The following is a 17,637-nucleotide window of genomic DNA, read 5'->3' as shown; positions in this document are numbered from 1 at the left end:
CGCACTGACCAAAAAGTTATTTTGTTGGCATTTACGTATGTCCCCATTACCAGTAAAACATAATCAAAACCTATTTCTTTCACTTGCTTGCTGTTCCGTTAAGTCGTTTCATTCTCAACCAGGATTTCTATGGAACGCCGTTTGGGTCTTGGTGTATCAAAAAAGATGCGTGTCAAATAACACTTTTCCACTGTTGTGCCTAAACCTTACGGTGGCTAGCTTCACAACACATAGTCCGGTCAAGCCTCACTAGACAGATGAAGCTAGCTGGCTGCTTATAACGTTAGCTTTGGGCAACAGGGTTAAGTAGCTGGCTAGCTATTTATTTTTATGAACTGAAGATCAATTTCAATAGGCGAACAACAGGTGCCAACCTAGCTAATACTTACACACAATGATTCCTAAATCATTGCTAAGAATAATGAAAATGACTGAGTTTCTACTGGTCATTGTTATCAGGCTGGTTGTATTGGTGCTAGCTAGGTACCAAGCTAAAGCTAGCTACCCCAGAAGTTGCGGTTGAACAAATGATGCTTTATTACCAACGCGGTATTGTAAACACATCGTTCGTGGCCGGTGTTTGCAGACTTTTTTGTACAGCTTTGATAGTGCTACTGTATCTTATTTTACGCGTGAAGACCCAAACGGCGTTCCAGAGTATGTATGTCGTGAAGCTAATAGCAGTGACTCTTTCAAATGACTGCTCGACTTGTTGACTGCTTGATCCACACAGCAGACATTGTGTGGGCTAGGTTAGGAATGCTGTGTTGCACGTGTAGTGCAAAATTTTACGTGGCATCATTACGTCATGTAGGTATGCACGGTAGCTTTGTCATCGGTTTTTAACATCGACGGTAAACTACACATCAGGCCGATACCGATGTTGGCATTTTAAGCTAATATCGGCTGATTCCGATATGTTCACCGATATATCGTGCATCCCTAGTTTGTGCAAAAAGGGTAAATGCAAATAGTTAACCGGACTAACTATTTAGCCTTCTTATGGCTTGGGGGTAGCAGCTGTTCAGGGTCCTATTGGTTCCAGACCTGGTGCATTGATGACACTTTCTGTGCGGTAGCAGAGAGAAGTCTATGACTTGTGTGGCTGGAGTCTTTGACAATTTTTAGGGCCTTCCTCTGACACTGCCTGATATATATAGAAGTCCTGGGTGGCAGGAAGCTCGGCCCTAGTGATTTACTGGGCTGTATGCACTACACTCTGTAGCGTGGTTGGATGCCAAGCAGCAGTTGCCATACCAAGCGGTGATGCAGCCAGTCAAGATGGTCTCAATGGTGCAGCTGTAGAACTTTGAGGATCTAAGGGCCCATGCCAAATCTTTTCAGCCTCCTGAGGAGGAAGAGGCATTGTTGTGCCCTCTTCACGACTGTGTTGGTGTGTGTGGACCATGATAGAGCCTGAGTGATGTGGACACCGAGGAACTTGAAGCTCTCGACCCGCTCCGCTATAACCACTGTCAATGTGAATGGGTGCATGCTCAGCCCTCCATTTCCTGTAGTCCACGATCAGCTCCTTTGTCTTGCTGATGTTGAGGGAGAGGTCATTGTTCTGGCAGCATAGGCTGTCTCGTTGTCGTCGGTGATCAGGCCTGTGTTGTCTGCAAATTTAATGATGGTGTTGAAGTCGTGCGCGGCCACACAATCGTGGGTGAACAGGGAGTACAGGATGGGACTAGGCACGTACCCCCGAGGGTCCAGCGTGGCATGTCAGGAAGTCCAGGGTCCAGTTGTGGAGGGAGGTGTTCAGTCCCAGGGTCCTTAGCTTAGTGCCCTCCAAGCTCAACACTAGTGTTGAATGCTGAGCTGTAGTCAAAAAACGGTATTCTCACATAGGTGGCAAAGAGCAGTATGGAGTGCAATAGAGTGTCATCTGTGGATCTGTTGGGTTGATATTGACGTGGGTTCAGGGTGGCTAGGATGATGGTGTTGATGTGAGCCTTTCAAAGAATTTCAGATGTTACAGATGTGAGTGCTCCAGGGCAATAGTCATTTAGACAGGTTACCTTGGCGTTCTTTGGCACAGGGACTATGGTTGTCTGCTTGAAACATGTTGGTATTACAGACTAGGTCAAGGAGCGGTAGAAAATGTCAGTGAAGACACTTGCCAGCTGGTCAGTGCATGCTCTGAGTAGGCGTCCTGGTAATCCGTCTGGCCTTGCAGCCTTGTGAATTATACCTGTTTAAATGTCTTACTCACATCCGCTACGGCGAGCGTGATCACACAGTCATCCAGAACAGCTGGTGCTCTCATGCATGGTTCAGTATTGCTTGCCTCAAAGCGAGCATAGAAGGCATTTAGCTCTTCTGGTAGGCTTGAGTCACTGGGCAGCTCGCGGCTGGGTTTCCCTTTGTAATCCATGATAGTTTGCAAGCCCTGCCACATCCAACAAGCGTCAGAGCCGGAGTAGTAGGATTTGATCATAGGCCTGTATTGATGCTTTGCCTGTTTGCTAGTTTAAACAAGGCGATCACATTTCATCTAGGTCTGGGGTAGACTACCCTGAGAGGAACCCAGCGCAAACTGCTGCCACGGACTTTACCAGGATAGGTGTCACTAAAGTTACTAGCGGAAGAGAAACATCAGCAAATCCATCATTGTTCAGTCACTAAAAACCCCTAGAGTCGATGTTCGCACCCGGCGGAAATCTGTTTTAGCATAATTAAATAAATCCCCATGAATCTGTTGCACTTCCACATCTGCTGTGAAAGGTGACAGAGAGCAGTGTTTGTCAGACCATGAGACATCCCGACAATCCGTCTTCTCACAAAATTGTCTGTGACGTCCGAACAGTTTGGCCTATAAACTATTATGACCCCTCTATGGAAAGACTCATGAACGGTCAAAACAAATTATTGAAGTACAGTGCATTCAAAAAGCATTCAGACCCCTTGATTTCCCCCCCCCACATTTTGTTAGAGCCTTATTCTGAAATTGATTGATGTGGGGGGGGGGGAATATTTCATCTACACACAATACCTCATAATGACGAAACAAGAACAGGTTGACATTTTTGCTCATTTATATAAAACAATTAAGTATTCAGACCTTTTACTTAGTACTTTGTTGAAGCACATTTTGCAGCGATTACAGCCTGCAAGCTTGACACACCTGTATTTTGGGAGTTTCTCCCATTCTTCTCTGCAGATCCTCTCAAGCTCTGTCAGGTTGGATGCCGAGCGTTGCTGCACAGCTATGTTCAGGTCTCTCCAGAGATGTGTGATCGGGTTCAAGTCCGGGCTCTGGCTGGGCCACTCGAGGACATTCGGAGACTTGTCTCGAAGCCACTCCTGTTTTGTCTTGGCTGTGTGCTTCGGGTCATTGTTCTGTTGGAAGGTGAACCTTCGCCCCAGTCTGAGAACCTTCGCCCCAGTCTGCTCCATAGCGCTCAGGACTTCGTTAAGGATCTCTTTGCGTCGTTCATCTTTCCCTTGATCCTGAGTAGTTTCCCAGTCCCTGCCGCTGAAAAACATCCCCACAGCATGATTCATGCTTCACTGTAGGGATGGTGCCAGGTTTCCTCCAGACGTGACACCTGGCATTTAGCTCAGAGTTCAATCTTGGTTTCATCAGACCAGAAAATCTTGTTTAGGTGCCTTTTTGCAAACTCCAAGTGGGCTGTCATGTGCCTTTTACTGAGGAGTGCAATCTGTCTGGCCACTACCATAAAGGCCTGATTTGATGAAGTACTGCAGAGATGGTTGTCATTCTAGAAGGTTCTCCCATCTCCACCAAGGGACTCCAATCAAGTTGTAGAAATATCTCAAGGATGATCAATGGAAACAGGATGCGCCTGATCTCAATTTCGAGTTTCATAGCAAAGGGACTAATACTTACGTAAATAAGGTATTTCTGTTATTTTTTATCAAATTTGCCAAATTCTAACCCTGTTATTGCGTCGTCGTTATGGAGTATTGTTTGTAGATTAAATATTTTCTCAATCAATTTTAGAATAAGGCTATAACTTAACAATGTGGAAATAGTCGTTGCCAAAAGTTTTGAATGACACATCAATTTTCACAAAGTCTGCTGCCTCAGTTTGTATGATAGCAATTTGCATATACTCCAGAATGTTATGAAGAGTGATCAGATTAATTGCAAAGTCCCTCTTTGCCATGCAAATGAACTGAATCCCCCAAAAACATTTCCACTGCATTTCAGCCCTGCCACAAAAGGACCAGCTGACATCGTCAGTGATTCTCTCGTTAACACAGGTGTGAGTGTTGACGAGGACAAGGCTGGAGATCACTTTGTCATGCTGATTGAGTTCGAATAACAGACTGGAAGCTTCAAAAGGAGGGTGGTGCTTGGAATCATTGTTCTTCCTCTGTCAAACATGGTTACCTGCAAGGAAACGCGTGCCGTCATCATTGCTTTACACAAAAAGGGCTTCGCAGGCAAGGATATTGCTGTCAGTAAGATTGCACCTGAATCAACCATTTAACGCATCATCAAGAACTTCAAGGAGAGCCGTTCAATTGTTGTGAAGAAGGCTTCAGGGTGCCAAGAAAGTCCAGCAAGCGCCAGGACCGTCTCCTAAAGTTGATTCAGCTGTGGGATCGGGGCACCACCAGTACAGAGCTTGCTCAGGATGGGCAGCAGGCAGGTGTGAGTGCATCTGCACGCACAGTGAGACGAAGACTTTTGGAGGATGGCCTGGTGTCAAGAAGGGCAGCAAAGAAGCCACTTCTCTCCAGGAAAAACATCAGGGACAGACTGATATTCTGCTAAAGGTACAGGTATTGGACTGCTGAGGACTGGGGTAAAGTCATTTTCTCTGAATCCCCTTTCCGGTTGTTTGGGGCATCCGGGAAAAAAAAGCTTGTCTGGAGAAGACAAGGTGAGCGCTACCATCAGTCCTGTGTCATGCCAACAGTAAAGCATCCTGAGACTATTCATGTGTGGGGTTGCTTCTCAGCCAGGGGAGTGGGCGCACTCACAATTTTGCCTAAGAACACAGCCACAAATAAAGAATGGTACCAACACATCCTCCGAGAGCAACTTCTCCCAACCATCCAGGAACAGTTTGGTGACGAACAATGCCTTTTCCAGCATGATGGAGCACCTTGGCATTAAGCAAAACTGTTAACTAAGTGGCACGGGGAACCAAACATCGATATTTTGGGTCCATGGCCAGGAAATTCCCCAGACCTTAATCCCATTGAGAACTTGTGGTCAATCCTCAAGAGGCGGGTGGACAAACAAAAACCCACAAATTCTGACAAACTCCAAGCATTGATTATGCAAGAATGGGCTGCCATCAGTCAGGATGTGGCCCAGAAGTGAATTGACAGCATGCCAGGGCAGATAGCGGAGGTCTTGAAAAAGAAGAGTCAACATTGCAAATATTGACTCTTTTCATCAACTTCATGTAATTGTCAATAAAAGCCTTTGACACTTATGAAATGCTTGTAATTAAACTTCAGTATTCCATAGTAACATATGACAAAAATATATAAAGACACTGAAGCAGAAAACTTTGTGGAAATTAATATTTGTCATTCTCAAAACTTTTGGCCAAGACTACTTTACGAATATGAAGACTGTTTAGTGCCAAAATACATGTAAAAATATCTTTAGATTTCTGTGCCGTGTAGTGAATATATTATTCAATGTTTGTATGGGCTAATAGCAGTAGGACCCAAAATTCATTTATCATACTTTTAAAAATATACTTTCAAGGGGTCTTTAAATTCAAAATCAAATAGCTGAATGATCCTTGGTATGACCTGCTTAAAACAATTCCATGGAACTTAGTAGAAACCCCCCCCCCCCCCCCCCCCCCCCCCCCCCGCCTTGCTTAGACAGGGCTTAGACTCTTATGGGTTTAACACCCACAGTGTTAAACTTCAACAAACATTTCTCAATGGCTGGCCATGCCTTCCACCTGGCGACTCCAACCTTGGCCAACAGCCCCGCCCCCCCCCCGCTGCTACTCGCCCAAGCCTCCCCAGCTTCTCCTTTACCCATATCCAGATAGCAGATGTTCTGAAAGAGCTGGAAAACCTGGACCAATACAAATCAGCTGGGCTTGACAATCTGGACCCCCTATTTCTGAAACTGTCCGCCGCCATTGTCGCACCCCCTATTACCAGCCTGTTCAACCTCTCCTTCGTATCATCTGAGATCCCCAAGGATTGGAAAGCTGCCGCTGTCATCCCCCTCTTCAAAGGGGGAGACACCCTGGACCCAAACTGTTACAGACCTATATCCATCCTGCCCTGCCTAGCTAAGGTCTTCGAAAGCCAAGTCAACAAACAGATCACTGACCATCTCGAATCTCACCGTACCTTCTCCGCTGTGCAATCCGGTTTCCGAGCCGGTCACGGGTGCACCTCAGCCACGCTCAAGGTACTAAACGATATCATAACCGCCATCGATAAAAGACATTACTGTGCAGCCGTCTTCATCGACCTGGCCAAGGCTTTCGACTCTGTCAATCACCATATTCTTATCGGCAGACTCAATAGCCTCGGTTTTTCTAATGACTGCCTTGCCTGGTTCACCAACTACTTCTCAGACAGAGTTCAGTGTGTCAAATCGGAGGGCATGTTGTCCGGTCCTCTGGCAGTCTCTATGGGGGTACCACAGGGTTCAATTCTCGGGCCGACTCTTTTCTCTGTATACATCAATGATGTTGCTCTTGCTGCGGGCGATTCCCTGATCCACCTCTACGCAGACGACACCATTCTGTATACTTCCGGCCCTTCCCTGGACACTGTGCTATCTAACCTCCAAACGAGCTTCAATGCCATACAACACTCCTTCCGTGGCCTCCAACTGCTCTTAAACGCTAGTAAAACCAAATGCATGCTTTTCAACCGTTCGCTGCCTGCACCCGCACGCCCGACTAGCATCACCACCCTGGACGGTTCCGACCTAGAATATGTGGACATCTATAAGTACCTAGGTGTCTGGCTAGACTGCAAACTCTCCTTCCAGACTCATATCAAACATCTCCAATCCAAAATCAAATCTAGAGTCGGCTTTCTATTCCGGAACAAAGCCTCCTTCACTCACGCCGCCAAACTTACCCTAGTAAAACTGACTATCCTACCGATCCTCGACTTCGGCGATGTCATCTACAAAATAGCTTCCAATACTCTACTCAGCAAACTGGATGCAGTTTATCACAGTGCCACCCGTTTTGTTACTAAAGCACCTTATACGACCCACCACTGCGACCTGTATGCCCTAGTCGGCTGGCCCTCGCTACATGTTCGTCGTCAGACCCACTGGCTCCAGGTCATCTACAAGGCTATGCTAGGTAAAGTGCCGCCTTATCTCAGTTCACTGGTCACGATGGCTACACCCACCCGTAGCACGCGCTCCAGCAGGTGTATCTCACTGATCATCCCTAAAGCCAAAACCTCATTTGGACGCCTTTCCTTCCAGTTCTCTGCTGCCTGCGACTGGAACGAATTGCAAAAATCTCTGAAGTTGGAGACTTATCTCCCTCAACAACTTTAAAAATCTGCTCTCCGAGCAGCTAACCGATCGCTGCAGCTGTACATAGTCCATCTGTAAACTACCCACCCAATTTACCTACCTCACCCCCATACTGCTTTTATTTATTTACTTTTCTGCTCTTTTGCACACCAGTATCTCTTCTTGCACATGATCATCTGATGATTTATCACTCCAGTGTTAATCTGCTAAATTGTAATTATTCGATTTATTGCCTACCTCATGCCTTTTGCACACATTGTATATAGATTCTCTTTTTTCTACCATGTTATTGACTTGTTTATTGTTTACTCCATGTGTAACTCTGTGTTGTTGTCTGTTCACACTGCTATGCTTTATCTTGGCCAGGTCGCAGTTGCAAATGAGAACTTGTTCTCAACTAGCCTACCTGGTTAAATAAAGGTGAAATAAAAATAAAAAAATAAAAAAAATAGCCTGTGCTCTGGGGGAACTGTTTGTCAAGAGACCCATGGTGAGACCTACTGTTCGGGCTGGCTGGCACAGCTCAGCAGGAAGTAGTACAGGAAGTTAATCAGATTATTTATATTTACCTGACTCTACACTACCCCAGTCAGTTTATGCTACAGTTTGTGTTTTGATTAGGCTAAATTTGAAAAGCACAAAGTGGACATTCCCTTTGACATGATGCAGGCAGTTTGCACAGTTCAAATGTCCTCTGATTTGATTTTATTGACACTAATTTTCTGTGGTGTGAGGCAATGCCAGACAGTGGCCAAAGCCTTGGCTTGATGTGTTGATTTTGATACATTTTGATACAGAGAGCAACACTGTACAAAACCATTAGTCACATTTATTTGACAAAGCCCTTACTAGCCAAATGCTGATTCAAATGAGTCATGTTAAAGAAGAAAATGAGAGGAAATGTTGCAAAAGACATGTCTTAATCAGATTAAGAAATAGTCGTTATCACCAACTCTAGGTCAGAGGGAACTTGTCATATGAATGTGTCAATATAGCCTTTGTTTTGCAGTAAAAACATTTTTTACATGAGCCGCCATAGTCAGGGACTGTATTTAACCCGTAGGCCTACTCATTCAAATCATTATTTCCAAGACCAGGAGGTTCGTCTTTGTCCATGAAATTGGCCCTAAGTGCAAATGTTTTCGAAGACTTATCCATCGGTATGAAAATAACTGCTCATAAACATGTTTCTAATAGGCCAAACTGTCTAAGAATGTGGTGTATTCAGTATGGGTTATGTCCCCTGAGGGAATCTACATATAGCCCTGGGCCTGTTACAGCATGTTCCCCTGCCTAGTCTGGGGGCAAAAAATGCTGAAGTGGTGTAAGAGGGGCTCTGTTTTGGTAACAATATAACATGATCAGCAACATTTATCTCCTGAATGTAACCTCCTATTCCAGTCCAACATGCTCAGGGGATCAGGCTTTGAATGCCAACATCACTTGTTTTCTCTCACGTTCATGTCGATTAGGGAGGGGAGAGGGAGCCTGGCTTCTCCCTCAAACCCATTTTCCATCATCCACTGGTTTCTTAGGATCTAGTTTACACTGGAATGGTCATTCCCTGATAATGTCTTGTTTCCTGATACTCATCCTGTCCCCTCTCTCTCTCTATCTATCCTCCCAGTGAAAACAAGCCCAAGAATGGAGGGATCTGTGTGGCCAACCACACCTCACCCATCGACGTCATCATCTTGGCCAGTGATGGCTGCTATGCAATGGTAAGGCCCATGATGAACAGCACAGCAGTCAGACACAATGCTACCTACCACAGTACTGAATGACTGCTGTCAATCATTGAGTTAGTGTCAAATTTAGAAAGTTACTGGTGTGCTACTTACTACCATAACACAAAATATTTTAGAAGCAAGCACTCACATTTTCTTACTGAGAATTTACCAAAAAATGTAGAATTAAAATTGTATTTTAGAGAGGCAGGTGTGAGATTGTTGACCTGTATCATCAGATGTTTGTTAAACCACACGTGTGTGTGTGTGTCTGTTCCAGGTTGGGCAAATCCATGGTGGTTTGATGGGCGTAATCCAGAAGTCTATGGTGAAAGCCTGTCCACACATTTGGTTTGAACGCTCTGAAGTCAAAGACCGACATCTAGTGGCCAAAAGGTAGTAATGCACATCTGCACTTTTGGGTTGGAAGTCACTCCGCTCGAGTGTGGTAGGTACCAAACTGTCCTCCTGACTAGAGCTTCGAAAGCTGCTTGATGTTGTCAGCACGATGCGTCAATTCTAAAGGGGGCTGTGCATTTACTGGTTGGTTCAGTCTTTCCCAAATAAAAAAAAGCCTATTCCCTTGTAAAAAATTTTTTTTGAGAGAACCAATCAAAGCTCGCTCTATTTTTAAGCAAATATATACGCACAAAAAATTATCTTGTGCAGACCTGTGGGGCACAGCTCTCCCTCGCTGTGTACCACGTTAGTCGTGTCAGCCAGGCTAACTCGGCTGTACCTTAGCAAAGACTTAAAGAAATTATACTGAACAAAAATAAACGCAACATGTAAAGTGTTAGTTTCATGAGCTGAAATAAATGATCCCAGAAATTTTCAGAATGTATAAACTTATTTCTCTCAAATTTTATGCACAAATTAGTTTACATCCCTGTTAGTGAGCATTTCTCCTTTGCCAAGATAATCCATCCACCTGACAGGTGTGGCATATCAAGAATCTGATTAAACAGCATGATCATTGCACAGGTAGGTGCACCTTGTGCTGGGTACAATAAAAGGCCACTCTAAAATGTTCAGTTTTGCCATACAACACAATGCCACAGATGTCTCAAGTTAAGGGAGCATGTGATTGGCATGCTGACTGAAGGAATGTCCACCAGAGCTGTTGCCAGAGAATTGAATGTTCATTTCTCTACCATAAGCCACCTCAAACGTCATTTTAGAGAATTTGGCAGTACGTCCAACCGGCCTCACAACCACAGATCACATATAACCACACCAGGCCAGGAACTCCACATCTAGCGTCTTCCCCAGCGGATTCGTCTGAGACCAGCCACCCGGACTGAGTATGTGTCTGTAATAAAGCCCTTTTGTGGAGAAAAACTCATTCCGATTGGCTGGCACACCCATGGCTGCACTCTTTCCCAGTCATGTGAAATATATAGCTTAGGGCCTAATGAACTTATTTAAATTGACTGATTTCCTTATGAACTGTAACTCAGTTGCATTTTGCATTTTTTTGTTAAGTATAAATGGATAATTGACAAATCCATTGACGGTTTACTGTGACCATGTTTTGATTTATTGACTATTTTGGGTTTAGTGTTTGTGTATTGGTAAAGACTAGTCAAGCTGTATCTAATCAATATACTGTACACTAGAGCTGGGGCGATAAATCAAACATTTGACACCAACCAAACTGACTACTCATCGAAGACATTTTACTGATAGCCTATACTAGAGAAATGTGAAGTTTGAAATAAGTCTTTAATTTGGGCAATTGCTAACTACATCATTCAAAGTAGTAGTAGCAATTACAAGTATACAAAAGTAACTGGTGCACATTGTTAGACTTATTGTTCTATTTATTTATCATGAGAATTCAGTTAATTTATCGGGATATAGATTTGTCCATATAGCCCCGTTCTACTGTACACTTACAACACCTCTTGTGTTGCAGATTGAGTGATCATGTAGAAGACACGACTAAACTGCCTATTCTCATTTTCCCCGAAGGTAAGTCGTTTTTGTTTTTCTTTAGTTACTGTTTTGAACATAAGTTACAGTAGTGTTGATTACTGCATTTCTACATTGGAAATGTGATTATAAGTTAGCTTTAATATAATTTCCTATCCCCATTTGTAAACACTGACTTTTCCCCATAGGCACCTGCATCAACAACACTTCAGTAATGATGTTTAAAAAAGGCAGCTTTGAGATTGGCTCCACAGTCTACCCTGTGGCCATCAAGGTGAGTGTGTGTCGCGAGCGCTTGCATGTGATGTTTTTACCGGTCTCCCAGTATTAATCAGATGTCCCTGTCCCAACAGTACGACCCCCGCTTTGGAGATGCCTTCTGGAACAGCAGCCAGTTTGGGATGGTCAACTACCTGCTGAGGATGATGAGCAGCTGGGCCATTGTGTGCAGTGTGTGGTACCTGCCACCCATGACCAGAGAGGTTAGTCTGGGCAAAACCTCACCGTCTTCTTTTTAAAATCCATCTTCTTGAAAATATCGCTAAAAGGCTTGAGGTTTGCTTTGACATTGATTCAAGATCCTAAGCTCAGTGGCGTTTTTGACTGGCTATTGTGGGTTGTTTAATGATGGCAGGAACATGATATTTGATTAGCGCACACTAGCCCCAGTAAAATTAATACTGGAAAGCACGCCCCATTCAAAAAAATGTAGAAACAGGAATAGATATAGCCCTTGGTTCACCTGACTGCCCTTGACCAGCACAAAAACATCCTGTGGCATACTGCATTAGCATCGAATAGCCCCCGCGATATGCAACTTTTCTGGGAAGTTAGGAACCAATATACACAGGCAGTTAGGAAAGCAAAGGCTAGCTTTTTCAAACAGAAATTTGCATCCTGTAGCACAAACTCCAAAAAGTTCTGGGACACTAAAGTCATTGGAGAATAAGAGCACCTCCTCCCAGCTGCCCACTGCACTAGGAAACACTGTCACCACCGATAAATCCGTGATAATTGAGAATTTAAATTTAAAAAAATCTACAGCTGGCCATGCTTTCCACCTGGCTACCCCTACCCCGGTCAACAGCCCTGTGGCCCCCACAGCAACTTGCCCAAGCCTCCCCCATTTCTCCATCACCCAAATCCAGATAGCTGATGTTCTGAAAGAACTGCAAAATCTGGACCCCTACAAATCAGCCGGGCTAGACAATCTGGACCCTCTTTCTAAAATGATCTGCCGAAATGTTTGCAACCCCTATTACTAGCCTGTTCAACCTCCCTTTCGTAATGTCTGAGATCCCCAAAGATTGGAAAGCTGCTGCGGTCATCCCCTTCTTCAAAGGGGGAAGACACTCTAGACCCAAACTGCTACAGACCTATATCTATCCTACCCTGCTTTTCTAAGGTCTTCAAAAGCCAAGTTAACAAACAGATCATCGACCATTTCGAATCCCACCCTACCTTCTCTGCTATGCAATCTGGTTTCCGAGCTGGTCATGGGTGCACCTCAGCCACGCTCAAGGTCCTAAACCATATCATAACCACCGTCGATAAGAGACAATACTGTGCAGCTATATTCATCGACCTGGCCAAGGCTTTCGACTCTGTCAATCACCACATTCTTATCGGCAGACTCAAAAGCCTTGGTTTCTCAAATGACTGCTTCGCCTGGTTCACCAACTACTTCTCAGACAGAGTTCAGTGTGTCAAATCGGAGGGCCTGTTGTCCGGACCTCTGCAGTTTCTATGGGGGTGACACAGGGTTCAATTCTCGGGCCAACTCTTTTCTCTGTATACATCAATGATGTCGCTCTTGCTGCTGGTGATTCTTTGATCCACCTCTACGCAGACGACACCATTCTGTATACTTCTGGCTCTTCTTTGGACACTGTGTTAACAACCCTCCAGACGAGCTTCAATGCCATACAACTCTCCTTCCGTGGCCTCCAACTGCTCTTAAATGCAAGTAAAACTAAATGCATGCTCTTCAACCGATCGCTGCCCACACCTCCAGCATCACTGCTCTGGACGGTTCTGACTTAAAATATGTGGACAACTACAAATACCTAGATGTCTGGTTAGACTGTAAACTCTCCGTCCAGACTCTCATTAAGCATCTATTTCGCAAACAAAGCATCCTTCACTCATGCTGCCAAACATACCCTCGTAAAACTGACTATCCTACCGATTCTTGACTTTGGCGATGTCATTTACAAAATAGCCTCCAACACTCTACTCAGCAAATTGGATGCAGTCTATCATAGTGCCATCTGTTTTTTTCACCAAAGCCCCATATACTACCCACCACTGCGACCTGTATACTCTCGTTGGCTGGCCCTCGCTTCATATTCGTCGCCAAACCCACTGGCTCCAGGTCATCTATGAGTCTTTGCTAGGTAAAGCCCCGCCTTATCTCAGCTCACTGGTCACCATAGCAGCACCCACCGTAGCATGCGCTCCAGCAGATATATTTCACTGGTCACCCCCAAAGCCAATTCCTCCTTCGGACGCCTTTCCTTCCAGTTCACTGCTGCAAATGAATGGAACGAATTGCAAAAATCCCTAAAGCTGGAGACTCATACCTCCCTCACTAGCTTTAAGCACCAGCTGTCAGAGCAGCTCACAGATCACTGCACCTGTACATTGCTCATCTGTAAATAGCCCATCCAACTACCTCATCCCCATTCTGTTATTTATTTTGCTCCTTTGCACCCCAGTATCTCTACTTGCACATGCATCTTCTGCACATCCATCACTCCAGTGTTTAATTGCTATATTGTAATTATTTCGCCACTATGGCCTATTTATTGCCTTACCTCCCTTGTCCTACCTCATTTGCACACATTGTATATAGACTTTTTGTATTGTATTATTGACTATGTTTGTTTATTCCATGTGTAACTCTGTGCTGTTTGTTGCACTGCTTTGCGTTATCTTGGCCGAGGTCGCAGTTGTAAATGAGAACTTGTTCTCAACTAGCCTACCTGGTTTAATGAGGGTGAAATAAATAAATAAATAAATAAACATTTGTGTAGTCAAGCTAACCTCCCTGAGGTTGGCTGTTTTATGTGGCTGATATTAGTGCCATTGCACAATCTATCATTTAAATACACCAGTAGGTCATATTGAATGGATACATATGATGCACACCTTCCTTTGACCTTAGCCTGGCATGATTTACCTAGGTAATGCTCAAGCTACCCAGAGTTGGCATTTGGTGATGCAAATAAATCCTGGTTTGAGTGGATTTTCAAATCAGCATTCATCTCATGAACATTTTAAGGTTGATGGCCTCAGCTTCCACCCCTGATTTTAAGGAAATGTGATTCATATCAGTATTTTGAGAGGCTAATATGGCTGCCTCCTTTAAACCAACATGTGCATAAGCCAGCGCAGCGCGTCTGTCTCATGTTAGGTTGTCTTTCACAGTACATTTAATGCTGATTGCACAACCAGAGCTTGACAAAGCAATTTGTACCAGGTTTGTGGATGACCAACGTGTGTGACTTGGTATAATGATTTTTGTATTTTGAGCCGGGTGTGGATGTGAACTTGGTCAGACCTCGCTCATGAATAACAGGAAAGGGTCGAGTACTACCACCCACTTCTAAAACAACATGTTCAGAGGCAGGGGTTGGCTAGCTTTGTGGCCCTGGCCATTGACCGACGATGGTCCCATTTTGATGTAGAAAGCAGAGGGAGGGAAGATTGGGACATTTTTCTTTAAATGTCAGAGTTGAAGGAACTTGGGCTGGGATCCAACTGGTCCTCAGAGGTGTCCTGCCCTTTGAATACATTTTCCACTTGCTGCTTGAAGGGAAACTAGTACTTGGTGCAGCCATCTTCTCCAGTCTCTTTGTAACCTAGAGATCGTAGTCACACAGAATCAGAACACTCCATATTTAGAGATTCTTCTGTCCTCTTGATGCATGGCCCATAAAGTGCACTGTGCTTGATTTTGATATCCCAGTTTGTCAATTTACTTGATACTATACTACAATATGCCAATTTTGCCCGTTAGTGGCTGTAGCCATTGAATAGGATAGGTCCTTCATACATTATGTGCACTGAGACCCTTTCCAGCACATGTCTGATGCTCAGGTGGCCCAGTCCCCTTTGTGTGACAACCTGGTCTTCATCTTTGTTTTCCTTTCTGAACAGGAAGGAGAGGATGCAGTCCAGTTTGCCAGTCGGGTCAAAGCAGCTATCGCCAGGCAAGGAGGGCTGGTGGACTTGCTGTGGTGAGTAACCCATAGCAAATATCTGTAAACATGTACACATGGGTTATAGGCTTATAATATCAGGTCTGTGTCATTGTTAAACCCAGCTTAGTTTTGCTCAGCTGTATCCCTATGTGAGCATCACAGAGTACTGTGTAATGGATTTGTGAATGATGTTGCTTTGTAGGGACGGCGGTTTAAAGCGAGGGAAAGTAAAAGATGCATTCAAAGAGGAGCAACAAAAGTTATACAGCAAAATGCTAGTGGGAACCCAAGAGGACCGCAGTCGTTCTTGAAGTCAAACGTACAGAGTATGAGATGATCAGAGACCCACTTGTGGACAACAGAATGGACTTCCTTCTGCACCCTTAAGGATTTTTTTGACCTGGAATACTCCAACCCTCATGTCAGGAATTCTTCACTTGGCTTCCTCGGTCAGTGCCTCAGCTTGGCATATTAAGTTCTTATTGCTGTTACAGCCCATTCTGGGCACTGTCCTCTGTATCTAATGATTTGACAATGGACTGGCCTCTAGTGCACCAGCCTGTCATGATGCTGCACACTAAGAGTTCTCACCATCAGGGAAGATAACACACTGTCTTTTGAGTGACTAATATATTTATGACCTTCATTGAGTTAATGTATATGTTTTGTTTTTATCCTGTCTCTCTGTTTATTGTTAATAGTATTATGACAGTTATCATATTTGTTTTTTAAGTTACAAGTGATCTGCCAGGGGACGTAGCAGTGCAGCATAGAGAAGTATTGGAGAGCTTGTACTGAAGGGGAAATCTGTGACCATGTTGTTCCCAACAGACTGATATGGCAAGGTACCACGTGAATGTTTGTAATACTTTTTTAAATTGTTTTTTTCAATGAAAACCTTTTATTTTAAGCATTGTATTCACGTGTAAAATATAGGAGTTATGTTAAAGTGGAGCTTGGGTTTTGTTTCTGTTCTTGTCTTCGTGGAATGTGGAAGACTGTTCACATTATGATGTGGAGAATATACATTCTCAGTGACTGAGGGTTGTTGAAGTGTAGTAGATACTCCACCGTTGTCTCATCTAAACTAGCCTACATAATCTAAACACTCACTTTGCCTCCCGTCCTAATCGACCATGAAGCTTATTTCTGAGCTGTCTGCCAGCTCACAATAGCTGTGGTTTAAGCAGCATTCTGTGCTTTTACTTACTTAGAGTGGCTTGCAAAAGTATTCACCCCCTTGGCATTTTTCCTATTTTGTTGCCTTACAACCTGGAATAAAAAAAAAAGGTATGATTTAATTTACCCAACATGCCTTCCACTTTGAAGACGCAAAATATTTTTTATGTGAAACAAACAAGAACTTGAGCATGCATAACTATTCAACCCCCCCAAAATCAATACTTTGTAGAGCCACCTTTTGCAGCAATTACAGCTGCAGGTCTCTTGGGGTATGTATCTATAAGCTTGGCACATCTAGACACTGGGATTTTTGCCCATTCTTCAAGACAAAACTGCTCCAGCTCCAAGTTGGATGAGTTCCGCTGGTGTACAGCAATCTTTTAGTCATACCACAGATTCTCAATTGGATTGAGGTCTGGGCTTTGACTAGGACATTCCAAGACATTTAAATATTTCCCCTTAAACCACTCGTGTTACTTTACCAGTATGCTTTGGGTCATTGTCCTGCTGGAAGGTGAACCGCCGTCCCAGTCTCAAATCTCTGGAAGACGAACAGGTTTCCCTCAAATGTCCCTGTATTTAGCGCCATCCATCATTCCGACCAGTTTCCAGGTCCCTGCCAATGGAAAAACATCACCACAGCATGATGCTACCATGCTTCACTGCGGGGACGAGGTTCTCGGGGTGATGAGGTGTTGGGTTTGCGTCAGACATAGTGCTTTCCTTGATGGCCAAAAAGCAACATTTTAGTCTCATCTAACTAGAGTACCTTCTTCCATATGTTTGGGGAGTCTCCCACATGCCTTTTGGCGAACACCAAACGTGTTTGCTTATTTTTTTCTGGCCACTCTTCCGTAAGCCAAGCTCTGTGGAGTAAACAGCTTAAAGTAGTCCTATGGATAGATACTCCAATCTTCGCTGTGGAGCTTTGCAGCTCCTTCAGGGTTTTCTTTGGTCTCTTTGTTGACTCTGATTAATGCCCTCCTTGCCTGGTCTTTGAGATTTGGTGGACGGCCCTCTCTTGTAGAGGTCGACCGATTTTAATCGGAATGGTAATTAGGGCCGATTTCAAGTTTTCATAACAATCTGTATTTTTTGACACCGATTTGGCTGAATTTTAAAA

The 17,637-nt window shown here is 44.2% G+C and overlaps 1 protein-coding gene across 6 annotated transcripts in view; it reads left to right on the top strand.

Annotated features, from left to right (window-relative positions):
• LOC129826320 (glycerol-3-phosphate acyltransferase 4-like) overlaps positions 1–17,637 on the top strand; it is a 43,550-nt gene that overhangs the window by 17,070 nt on the left and 8,843 nt on the right. For 3 of the 6 annotated variants that reach the window (XR_008755016.1, XR_008755017.1, XR_008755018.1), the window contains exons 7-13: positions 9,093–9,186; positions 9,473–9,588; positions 11,111–11,166; positions 11,316–11,401; positions 11,481–11,609; positions 15,289–15,368; positions 15,535–16,177. Coding sequence is in view for 2 of the 6 variants with exons in the window: in XM_055886908.1 (XP_055742883.1) it covers positions 9,093–9,186; positions 9,473–9,588; positions 11,111–11,166; positions 11,316–11,401; positions 11,481–11,609; positions 15,289–15,368; positions 15,535–15,643 (670 nt within the window). In the remaining 4 variants the exon portion in view is untranslated. Of the gene's footprint in view, positions 1–9,092; positions 9,187–9,472; positions 9,589–11,110; positions 11,167–11,315; positions 11,402–11,480; positions 11,610–15,288; positions 15,369–15,534; positions 16,287–17,637 lie in introns of those variants that run through there. The other 3 variants (XM_055886908.1, XM_055886909.1, XR_008755019.1) reach the window with 2 other exon arrangements.

Source organism: Salvelinus fontinalis, chromosome 28 (assembly GCF_029448725.1).
Source record: "Salvelinus fontinalis isolate EN_2023a chromosome 28, ASM2944872v1, whole genome shotgun sequence".
NCBI lineage: Eukaryota > Metazoa > Chordata > Actinopteri > Salmoniformes > Salmonidae > Salvelinus > Salvelinus fontinalis.
This window is presented reverse-complemented; position numbering and strand designations above follow the sequence as displayed.